General features: G+C 35.7%; 1 protein-coding gene across 7 annotated transcripts in view; it reads right to left on the reverse strand.

Moving 5' to 3' along the window:
- SCAPER (S-phase cyclin A associated protein in the ER) overlaps nt 1-12,999 on the reverse strand; it is a 494,989-nt gene that overhangs the window by 287,370 nt on the left and 194,620 nt on the right. For all 7 annotated transcript variants that reach the window (XM_030761728.2, XM_022580126.3, XM_022580128.3 and 4 more), the window contains 3 exons: nt 12,402-12,483; nt 10,221-10,373; nt 9,332-9,439 (listed from right to left, as the gene is read on the reverse strand). In XM_030761728.2, the coding sequence (XP_030617588.1) occupies nt 9,332-9,439; nt 10,221-10,373; nt 12,402-12,483 (343 nt within the window). The remainder of the gene's footprint in view (nt 1-9,331; nt 9,440-10,220; nt 10,374-12,401; nt 12,484-12,999) is intronic.

A 12,999-nucleotide genomic window follows, 5' to 3' on the forward strand; every position in this document is an offset into this window, starting at 1 on the left:
AAAGATTATTTCTATTTTATGCAACCTATCCCAGGAGTTTAAAAAGAAAGGAAAAACTTGTTAGCTTATATTATGAAGCTAATATAATCTTGAGAAAGGAAAATTAGGAAAATCTAACTAAAATATTTGCAAAACAAATTCAACTACATATCTTTTTACTTTTTTCGGTATGCGGGCCTCTCACTGCTGTGGCCTCTCCCGTTGCGGAGCACAGGCTCCGGATGCGCAGGCTCAGCGGCCATGGCTCACGGGCCCAGCCGCTCCGTGGCATGTGGGATCTTCCCGGACCGGGGCACGAACCCGTGTCCCCTGCATAGGCAGGCGGACTCTCAACCACTGCGCCACCAGGGAAGCCCCTCAACTACGTATCTTTAAATCAAGACCAAATAAGTTTAATAACAGAAAAGTCATTAATGTAATATATCACATTAAAAAAATTAAGGGAGGGCTTCCCTGGTGGCACAGTGGTTGAGAGTCCGCCTGCCGATGCTAGGCGACACGGGTTCGTGCCCCGGTCCGGGAAGATCCCACATGCCATGGAGCGGCTGGGCCCGTGAGCCATGGCCGCTGAGCCTGCGCGTCCGGAGCCTGTGCTCCGCAACAGGAGAGGCCACAACAGTGAGAAGCCCGCGTACCGCAAAAAAAACAACAACAAAAAAATAAATAAATAAATTAAGGGAGGGAATTCCCTGGTGGTCCAGTGGTTAAGACTCCGCGCTTTCACTGCCGAGGGCCCGGGTTTGATCTCTGGTGGGCGACATAAGATCCCACAAGGCGTGCAGTGTGGCCAAAATAATAAATAAATAAAATAAAATATAGGAAAAAGTGACCTTTCCATAAGATCCAGAAAAAAATTTCAATAAAAATTAATACCTACTTATTTTTTTAAGACCTTACAAAACTAGGGAACTTCCTTACTTTGATGAGAGCCATTTATAAAAACTTGTAAATTGTTAAAACTCCAAATCAGAAAATAAACAGGGTAAAAAAAAGTCTTAATTTCATTCAGCTTAAAATGCCAAGTTACTGAACTAGTTACCAGCATAAATCTAAGGTCACTCTGTACCCCAAATCCTATAGTATGGTTAACACAGATGAAACCCTGGCAAGAGTCAATTGTACATGCTGTAATTCACTTGTTCTACAATGCCAAAAAGCTAAAAAGCCAACTTGAAATTAAGAATACATGCACTTATCTGAGCAAATCTCATCAAAGTGGTCAAAATGGAATCTAGTATTTTGTCTTTTATAATGGCATCAAAGGATATTGCAACAATTTAAAAGAATAAAGAACTAAGGATGTAACTAGCCAAAATACCCAACTTCACCATAATGGTCTTTTATGGTTGCAGATGCATTCATTTATCTAATTTTAACCCTGAACCAAGAAAAAGCAAAAAAGGGGCACAGAAGACTCCGGAGCAACAGGGACACATCTCCATTGTTCTATTTCTTTTTTAATTTTTTAAAATGCTTTTGCTTTTATCAAAGTTACCCATACACATAATTTACACAGTCAATAGTTCAAGGAAAGTAGTTTCCTACTGGTTTCCCCACTTCTTTGCTCAATCCAGAGGCAATGATTTTAGCTGGTTATTTTATCTTTTTTTTCTCTATACTCCTTAATATATTTTGTGTTGCTACTTCTTCATTTTTCAATTTTAGGATTATCTACTGACTTTTCATTGTGAAACATAAGGACTTAAGCTCTACTCCTGGAACCCGGTCCTCCCACCCACACTGTGTATCTCATGTATTCCCCTATCCTTCCAAATGTAAAGAAAAAAAAGAAGTGCTATCACCTAATTATCCAGGTGACAGGAATATGGGGTTTACTACATTACTTTCTTCTTTTTTTGGTGTAAAATTTTAATATCTAAAAAGAAAATTCAGCAATGCTAGTGAAATATGGGAGAAAAGGTAATATGTTTTATCTTTGCATCAAATAATATATATAAATTATCTACAAGGAATGAAATATTAAATTTATATGACTGAAATTTTCACATAACATAATTATATATCTAAAATTTTTTCACTTTATAAAAATTTCTTCAATGTAATTTTAAACTAGGCCACTTTATTTTTATTTTATATTGGAGTATAGTTGATTAACAATGTTGTGTTAATTTCGCATGTACAGCAAAGTGATTTAGTTATACATATACATGTATCTATTCTTTTAAAAATTCTTTATGCTAAGATACTTCATAATCTGAAAAAAATCTTTTTGAGAGAGAGGACCAAACTACGGGACTGTGAGAATTCTGCTTTATGGCTTTGTGATTTTCCTAACACAACAGATGTGCCTACTCTGCCAACTGCAAGAGAAGCCAAAGTGACAGAATAATTATTACTAAAACTCAGTAAGTTTGATCAGAGATAGGTGTTCCCTGCTCCTCTATGAATATCTACTTTGGAACTAAAACACTGGCCACTGAATTTCAGATAAAGAACCTAATAAAGTCTTAATTAAAGTAAAAGCATTTGTAATCACTTATTTATTAAGGAAAATTAGAAGAATTATCTAAATTAGGCATGTAAAATGCTAAATTTGTCATCTATCCTCATTAGGGCAGCAATGTTCCCTCTCATAAACTATCAATAAATCTTTCATTTCCTTTATCCCTCCCACATGAAATCGTCATACTATGGATTTCAAGATTATGCAGGCATAAAATTTCTATATAAATACATATTATAAAACTTTTACAGCATATTCAAGTAGAAGCAGCTTGAGCTGTATAAATTTGTCTCACTGTAACCCTGTTTCAGATCCTCCATCATCCAACTGAAAGACAGCAGCTGAGAAATGGTGATCACAATTGCTCCGATCTTTTAACATCGCCCATGGACACAATTCTGCAGCTCCTTGTAATTGACACTTAAGAGCCAGATGGGAAAGTATCAGCCTATGCTCTGTGAATGTATAGAACTAGCCACGGTTCTAGTCATTCCTAGCTACCATGATCTGGATTAAGAGTTTAAGGAGTTTAAGAGTTGTCTTTTATAAAACAATAGCGTTTAGGTATGTAATTAACTTCTTAAAGGCAATGGATACCTGTTGCAAATAACTGCCAAAAACATATTATAGGGACCTCCCTGGTGGTGCAGTGGTTAGAAATCCACCTGCCAATGTAGGGGACACGGGCTCCAGCCCTGGCCCGGGAAGATCCCACATGCCGCGTAGCAACTAAGCCTGTCTGCCACAACTACTGAGCCTGCACTCTAGAACCAACAAGCCACAACTACTGAGCCCATGTGTCACAACTACTGAAGCCCGCATGCCTAGAGCCCATGCTCCACAGAGAAGCCACCGCAATGAGAAGCCCACGCACCGCAACGAATAATAACGCCCGCTCACCGCAACTAGAGAAAGCCCACGTACAGCAACAAAGACCCAACACAGCCAAAAATGAATAAATAAATAAATAATTTATATTAAAAAAAGTATAACCTTTAACACTTAACATATCATCTAGAAAACTCCATTCTAAACTTCAACTAAGTAGATGCCAAAAGGAAAAAATAATCTTAATTAGTTTAAGTAAACTATGAAATTTAGGCAACCACCATGATGCAAAAGAAAAGTAGCATGTATTACAGTATACACGCACCAAGGACTCATGCAGGAAAATATGGTTGAAATGGCTTTTCACATTTGTACAGGTTAACAGTGTTTTGAGAGCTAAGAGTCACAGAATGAAATTTTATCCAAAACTAAATAGTTTAAGTTTCTAAACTGCAGTTATTTGTTACCTATTTAAAAATGCATTTTATAATAGAGCAACTGTTTAAAAGCAAAGATCAATGGAAGAAATACTGAGACAGTGATTATTAGCAGTGAAAGCACAACACGTAACATTAGAAGAAGCATGAGAAACAGGTATCACTGGAGTACTATTTCAAAATTATTAATGTAATTATCCATTTTACCTTTCTTAGCACATGGCCTTTGCCCATTTCAACCCAGCTAAACAGGTGATTAGAATTTGTTCCAAAATAAATAAAAGAAAAAAAGCACCTTATAATCAACTTTAGATATGCAGAACAGATATATGCAGCAAGACAAGAGTTTTATAAGCCAAGCTAATATCCTGAGGTTTAATAAATTTATTTACTTTGCCCTTTAGCATGTCAATAATCAAGCCTGGAGGATTCCTATAGCATTTACTTCAAAGTATGGAGAAAGTTCCCTTTTGCAACCTTAAGGCTTAGTTACGTGGTTAGAATAAGGAGGAAAGAGAGGTTAAAGTAAATTTTACTTCTTTCTAGCCAAAAAAATTTGGAGATGAAAGGAGGAAAAAAAAGTGTGTCCCAAGGGAGATAGGTGTGTTAGCTAAATCAGAGTAATGACAAAAGTATTATTTTGATTCTCAAAAGAAACTGTCTCTCTAGGTGTCCCTGGCACCAAATAGTGTATGGTCCATTAATATGGCCGTGCTGTGTGGTTTAGCTTTCCCCAAATGCCCTTACTTCTTATGTGATAGAAGCCAGTAGGATGCCAGGGGCCAGAATGTAGGTTATGGTAAAGTCTCAGAGATATGAAAACAGAGAGAACTGAGGGGTGGCCTGATCAGGAGGAGGTAAATAAATGGCTGATGCTCCAAGTGGAAAGAATAGATCAAGAGTTCACTAGCCACCCTTCCAGATCGGTGGCCCTAAGTAAACTAAGTGAACAGGTAAACAAGCAACTCACAGTGGAAATCAGAAAAGACAGAAGATACGATGTAGTACGATCCCAACTTTTCCTCCTAACATGGGGTTACATATGCCATACTCTTACTTCGATACGCAAAGATGCCACCTTAAGGAAATAAGCAAGAGGATGGGGACCAAGGATTGTTATAAAAGAGGCTGGGTACTAACTATGGAAACTAAGTAAATTACCGGATCAAACGAAGGTTTAAAATAAACTGGTTGCCTACTTAAAATTTCTTCCTTAAAAAAAAAAAATTTCTTCCTTGAACCAACGAAGAAGACTAAATCAGCTATAGATAGATAGCTACATATTCTCTGCAAATCCCAGGTACAATGTGAGTGAATTTACCACCATAAGAATTCCAAAACTGAGAAGAAATATACACATTAACAATCAGCTATATGTGTGTGTGAATTATATATACACACACAACTATAAAAATTTTCCCATCCTATTAAACAGAAAATGAAGGCAATGGAAACTATGTCTTATAAGAAAGGGTAAGATGTTTTTACATCATTTCTCAAACTAACATAAAATGTAATTATTGAAGTATTGGGGGGAAATGAAGATCCATTCTAAATGAGTTCTAGTTTTTTAATTTGACTTGATTTTCTGTTGAAAGGCAAAGAAGATATTTTCATAACATGATTATAAAAAGAGAGTAAATACTTGTGCTTCTACAAACGTAATAACCAAGGTAAAAAGAAAATGAATCTATTAGGAATTACGGAGTTATCTGTTATTTCTCAGACTGCCATCAATTCTGGGAGACATCTACTACCTCTTTTTTTTTTTAAATTAATTTATTTATTTTTGGCTGCGTTGGGTCTTCGCTGCTGTGCGCGGGCTTTCTGTAGTTGCGGTGAGCGGGGGCTACTCTCCCTTGTGGTGCGCGGGCTTTTCATTGTGGTGGCTTCTCTTGTTGAGGAGCACGGGCTCTAGGCGCGGGGGCTTCAGTAGTTGTGGCTTGCGAGCTCTAGAGCGCAGGCTCAGTAGTTGTGGCACACGGGCTTAGCTGCTCCGCGGCAAGTGGGATCTTCCCGGACCAGAGCTCGAACCCGTGTCCCCTGTATTGGCAGGTGGATTCTTAACCACTGCACCATCAGGGAAGCCCTTTACTACTTCTTCCACGTCAATGCCAGGCACACTCTAGCCAAAGAGATTGGCTTATATCCCATTAAATACAGTGATATCTTTATATTTTTACTAATTAAAATTTTCATTTTTTCTTTCAATCACCTAATTAGCATAATTTTCCAAGCAGAAATACTAATTTGGGATTTGTAAAATCACACTTGGTTGTAAATATTCAATAAATTATAACTTAAGATTCTTCATAAACGTTGTTTTCATACTTTCCATGAGTTAAATGAAAATAAACTATTATTTTCTCTATATTTAATTAACATGGTTGACAAACAGGTATAATGTATATGCTTTTAGAGCCAAGAAGTCTCACAAACACAGAAATGGATAACTTAAAAAAATTTTTTAAACCTTTTTAATTTCATTTTCTATATGGAATTAAAGGTACTTTAAGCAAGTCCTACAAAAATCACTATCAGCTTCCTCATAGAGTGTGAAAACAGGATCACAAAAGAAATCAGAGTTTTAATTAAAACTAATACTTTACTATTTCTCTAGTAATGTGCTGAAAAGTTAAATTTTGGAACGTATTTAAACTAGCACCAGTTTCTTTTGACCTTTAAAAATCACGTACTTCTATCGTTTGCATTCTAAGATGATGAAAGAGAAAAAAAATCAAACATGTAACAGCTCTTTTTGTGAAGTCTCAAGAAACATAAGAAAAATTTCCTGGTCAAATTACAATAAAAACACAAAACATTAAACCTTTCTTGCTGGGCAGCTACCTATTATGTTTAACAGGCTTGAAACAAAATGTGTCAGAGATCAAGAGTAAGTTATCTGATATGTCAAGTGCATAAGGTCAAAGGTCCAATTTTATTAGGTCAGAGGTGGTATAAATAAAATCTTATATGTCAAAGAAGAAGGGTCACAGATAAAGTGTATATAATATAAAGACATCACAGATGACAAGTAATAACTTTAAGTAGAACAAGTATGTTTACTATAGATACCTTTGCTGATTAAAATGACGTGTGTGTGTAAATATAAAATTGCCTTTCTGTATTACACAACTACATTGCACACTTGTTTTCAGGAAAAGTGGGCTATAACCAAGAATAACTACATGAATTGAGAACTTAAAGAAAATTTAATACTTTTATACTGAAACAGTACACAAAATGAATACATCGATCAAATCTCAAACCACAACAGCTAAACATCAAACTATGCTTTAGTAGCTAAAAAAGTTAGATAATATTAAACATTTTTCTTCCAAAGTACATGAATTAAATATTCTTTCCTTCTCTACTTCTCTCATTGAGATAAAAACACATAAAACTTGGATTCCAGTTTACATAATAGCAGTGCTCCACAAAAATTTAAAATATTTTTTTGTAAACTGAATAATATATTTAGTTTTTTTTATTAAGAGAACTTAGTTACAAACAATTTTTGTAAGTGGAAGAATTTCCTTTATAATGGGAATAATTAAATTCTAATTAATGAAGCAACTGAGAATTTTTTTTTCATAGTGGAACACACATAAATTTGACTCTAGCTCTAAACAGTAAACTTAAGTAGAGAATGCGGATAATCACATGAATGATTCAAGTAAAAAAAAAAAAATTCCATATTACTCTCTCTTAAAATACCCATGTGATTTGATTAAAAGGCAAAAAAATTATTTCAGGTAAACTAAATAGATGATTAGTTCCATTTTTTATTTCACCTTTATTAATGGTACCTAAAGCCATTCTGTATAACCTTTCAGTTCAACTCAACTAAATGAGTTCTTATTAAATACCATACTATGTGTCAAGCATTATGTCAAACAATGGATATTACAGAAATTAAACATTTAAAGACTTCCAATTTCAGCCACAGTGACTGGCTTATACTGGACTAATCTTCCAACTCCAAAAGTTGCACAAAATATACAAAACATCTATTTAAAGGCATTAAAGAACAGCCAACACAGCCAGAACTTGAGAGACCATGATCCCTAAAAGGAGGGAAGCACATGAGGCGAGCTCCACATTCACTCTGGATTTTTCCCTAAGGGCTTATGCCAATTTTTGGCATGAGAGAACAGTGCAAGGTGAAAGTGGCAGTCTTACTAAGCTGAGGAGACAGAATTTGGTTTAGAGCTGTCAAAATAGTTGGAACTTGAGGGGCAAAAATCCTTAAAAGGAGGAATCATAAAGAAGTGAGCCAAATTAACCATGTGCAATTTCCCCTCAAACACTGGTCATATCCAGAAACTTAGGAGAAAACAGCAGCTTTGTTCCTCCTACCTAGGTAAGATTTATTAAGAACCATCCACAGAATTACCCCTGCTTCCTGACAGCATCCATTCCAGAGCAAAGTCCCACGTCCTTGAACACTCCCCCCCACCTCCAGGTCACCTAGCAAAGATCCAAATCCTATAATAAGTCCTTTCTAACACATTATTGAGAAACTATAACTTCCCATAGTGTGCATTTTCCCTTCTTTTAACAAGTCAATAAACCTAATTTTATTCAATTGTAGATGTGTTCCTGATGGTCTTTGCCTGGAGAGCACTGACAAAAACCCAAGAAAAAGAATGAACTATAGCTTCATATAAACATTAGGGATCAATCTCACAGACTTAAGGATGAGTGAAAGAAGCCAGGTACAAAAAGTACATACTGTATGATATCATTTATATGAAGTTCAAGAACAGGCAAGACTAACTGATTGTGCTAGTAGTCAGAGAACAGTTACCTTTTGGGGGCACGACTGAGATGGGGCATGAGGGAGCCTTCTGGGGTTCAAGAAAATATTTATGTGCTGATATGAGTGGAACAAATGTAAAAATTCATCAAGCTATATACTTTAAATTTGTGTATTCTATTAATATATGCTCTACTTCAAAAAAGAGTTAAACACACATGTGCACATACACACAAGTACGGCCCTCAAAGAACCACAATAACCTTTCCTGGACATCTTAAAAGATGCTTGACAAACATGAATTTCTCATCTTTGGGTATGTTTAGAAATTTTCTATTAAAAATAGAACCAACAAATTCAGAGATTAGTAATGTCATACATAATAACAGTCGAATGAAAAACATTTATAAAACTACTTATACAAATCTAAATTCCATGTAAATAGCAATTATAGGTAGATAAATAATGCATTTCCAAAAATTTCTAAGTATTGTACTGATACAAAATTATCAATTTATATGATTTGTATATTGTTAACTGTTTTCCAAGAAACATAGAACATCACTACATAAAATTATTAAAAAATTTAAATTATTAATATTTTTAAATTATTAAAATACCATAAACCTTTTTTGCACTGAAATTATATAAACAGTATTAAATTCTTATTTCTATGTTTCTTTTAATATATATACTAAAATAAGGACATTTGTATACTATATTGTAGTAATTAAATATTAAATATAGTTTTAAATAATCACAGAAATACATATGAACATGGATTTCTTCATAATAGAAAAGAACATAGAAGGTACTCAATAAATGAACAAAATTAAAGCTTACCACTTCCTCATCTGAAAGTTCACGCCCTTGGATGCTGCTATTTTCTCTCACAGCTTGCTGGTGTTTTTTTCCTTTAATGTGGCTAAAAAGATACACCTCTGAAGAGATCTAAAAGCATAAAATCAAAGCAATGTAATGAACATATAATTATATCTTACTTCAAATATTACACATTCTATCCAGTATACTATATGCAAGTTGCGATCACTCTAGCATTTACATATTAGTCTCAAAAATATTTTCTTTAAAATACAATTCTGAGAATCCTCTAGAACAGGGGTGCCCAACCCCGGGTTCGCGGACCGTTACTGGACCTCTTAGGAACTGGGCCGCAGAGCAGGAGGTGAAAGGCGGCAGGTGACCGGCCAGCGAGTGAGCGGCTTCATCTGCCGATCCCTGTCGCTTCCGTTACCACCTGAACCATCCCCCCTCCCCCATCCGTGGAAAAACTGTCTTCCACGAAATCTGGTCCCTGGTGCCAAAAAGGTTGGGGACCTCTGATCCAGAAGACACATGGTCAAAAAGGCATGTCATCAAAGCCAACCTTAACAGAGTATCATTTCTTCTAAGTATCAAGTTTCAGCACTGAAAATGTTCCTTTTCTTCTGTGGTCATAATACCCAAAAATATTGACTTGGGCTATCATTAAGCAGGTATACATCCATTTTAGCAGCAACTGCATGCTTTGGTTCTTTGCACTACTACTCCTAACTGCTGATACTATTTTTGTACTACTTACTTTGCATAAAAATCATGAAAGAAATCCATGGTAGTCAGCAGATGCCTTAGTATGACTTTTAAAAGAGTGGGAGAATATATTTCCATAGTTTAATAAACTTTAGTAAATAAATTATAACGTATCGTAACAATACTGATACTGACAACCTACCGGGACATTGCAGAGAGAACACTGCTTCTTTCTTTCATAAGGGGTCAATTTGGGGGCATAATCAGTATTTGCATGTCGTCCACTGCTTAACTCAGCAGCTTTTTCTTTTCTTTGCTCAATCTGTTCCATGTGCCTTCTAATGCTTTCATCATGCTGTAAATGAAGTCGAAGTGTGAGAATACAGAAATTTATTCAAGTTATACTGAGAACTTGAAAAAGTAATATTTCCATTAAACTTTCTAATATAACAAAATGTCTTAATTCAGTATTAACTTGGACACTGAGGACAAGAATCTAAATAAAGCCCTTTAATATCTCCTACATGCACAGTAACATTTCCTAAAGTGTACTTCATGGAATTACACTGTGGGTTATTAATAAGTATTGATATTTTGTGGAAGAGGTTCTATGGTCAAATAAACTTGGAAAATATTAAGTTAAAGCTACTTACTTACTCCAGCTTGTCACTGTGCATTATGACTCAATAAACCTAGCTTACACTAAGCAACATTTTACACACTTATGTGATGACAACATACTTTTGAGAAGCACTTCCTGGAACACACTATGGGAAATGTTGCCCCACAGGTAAAGACCAAGCTCATCCTCACAGCAAGGCCCACCATGACACAGACCTTTACCCACATCGACTCCAGTGACTTCCCAGAAAACAAAAAATAAACCAACTAAAAAACACTATTTCAGACTTCTGACTTTGTGCTCATACCATTTCATACGGCTTGATGCCATCCCACCCATCTACCTATTCAATTTGTCTTTCTTTCAAGATTCAGCTCACAAATTATTCTCCAAAATTATTTCCCTGACTTCTGAAATTCTTCATGTTAGCTTAGTATCCTCCTCTGTGTTTTCATAGCACTCCATAGCACTCTATCCATATGGAAATTATCTGCTTAGCATCTGAATCTCACACTAGATTGAGTTCTTGAAACTGAGAACCATGTCTTACTCATCTCTGTATCCCCATGCCTAGCACAAGACTCAATAAATATTTGCTGCATTAAATTTAAATACATGATAAAGTTCTAGAGCTATGCAAATAGTAAAATAGGGTTCTCTACTCCCTGGAATTTACTACCCCTGTGAAAACCCAACATGTAAATAATTGTGACACAATGTAAAATATTCATACTGCTAGAAACTACTAATGGTAAAGATTTTCTAGAAAATATCAGCTTATCATAATCTCCCAAGCAACAACTGTGCAATTCATAAACATTGAAATAATCTTTTAGTTTATTTCTAAATAATTTAAAGTCTATGAATATAAGAAAGCTAGTAGTAATGTCTTCAAGTCATTAACAAATTAGTTACTAAAATCAAGAAATGCTAAAATTCCTTTACATTTTTTCTGTCAATTGCTTTATCTTACTAAAATAATTTCAGTTTTCAGATAGTTGAGTTGGAATTGATCATAGCCAAAACCATATGTCTTATTCTCCAAATACTGATATTAGGAATACAAATTAATTCAGTTTATTTAAAAGAAATATGACTGATTCTTTTCTTTTTTTAATAAATTTATTTTATTGATTTATTTTTGGCTGCATTGGGTCTTTGTTGCTGCACGTGGGCTTTCTCTAGTTGTGGCGAGTGGGGGCTACTCTTTGTTGCAGTGCGTGTGCTTCTCATTGCGGTGGCTTCTCTTGTTGCGGAGCACAGGCTCCAGGTGCACGGGCTTCAGTAGTTGTGGCTCCAGGCTCTAAAGAGCAGGCTTAGTAGTTGTGGCGCACGGGCTTAGTTGCTCCGTGGCATGTGGGATCTTCCCAGACCAGGGCATGAACCCATGTCCCCTACATTGGCAGGTGGATTCTTAACCACTGCGCCACCAGGGAAGCCCTAATTCAGTTTTTTGGTTTTTTTTTTGCGGTACGCGGGCCTCTCACTGTTGTGGCCTCTCCCGTGGCGGAGCACAGGCTCCGGACGTGCAGGCTCAGCGGCCATGGCTCGCGGGCCCAGCCGCTCCACGGCATGTGGGATCTTCCCGGACCGGGGCACGAACCCATGTCCCCTGCATCGGCAGGCGGACCCTCAACCACTGCGCCACCAGGGAAGCCCCTAATTCAGTTATTATACAATTAATTAAATCGATAAAATTTTAATCTCATGCTACATTAAAATAGCTCTAAAATTTCAAATTAAAATATATAATATTCCTACCTTGAGCTGAATTTTTTTCTGTAGCTCTTCCATAGCTTCTTGTTGAGCAGCTGTGAGTGCTGCCAATCGTTCTTCCCTGTCTCTATAAGAAGATATTTAAAAATTATAAACTCAACTGCTTGGAGTAACAAATTTCATGAGGTTAAAAAAATACAATTAGGACACACAGGCTTATATATTCTAGAGAGTTTTTTAAATTATTTTTTTCTGAATGCCTATTAAGTCTCAGATATATTATTGCTCATTAAACATTTGGGAAGCAACAAATAAAAGCAACTTTTATAAATAATAAATCATTATTTATAAAAGTAGGTTTCTGGACCCAAGAATGGGTTTAAATACTAGCTCTGGGCTGTCATTTAAATATGGCATATTGAAAATATATATTTATCTCTTTTCCCTTCCAAAAACCTACAAAACAATATGAAAGGAATAGAAAAGGCAAAAATTCACAAAGACAAAGAGAATACGAGAGGAACCAATCACAAACAAATTATAAGACATACAAAGAAGTATGACCATGTTTAAGAAAAATGCAGTCAAATGAAACTCTCTGAATGAGGCCATATGCTAGATTTATTTGGTATTATAAATACAT

This window comes from Delphinapterus leucas, chromosome 2 (genome assembly GCF_059928025.1).
Source record: "Delphinapterus leucas isolate spDelLeu-1000000601 "Yukka" chromosome 2, BTC_Dleu_Yukka2, whole genome shotgun sequence".
NCBI lineage: Eukaryota > Metazoa > Chordata > Mammalia > Artiodactyla > Monodontidae > Delphinapterus > Delphinapterus leucas.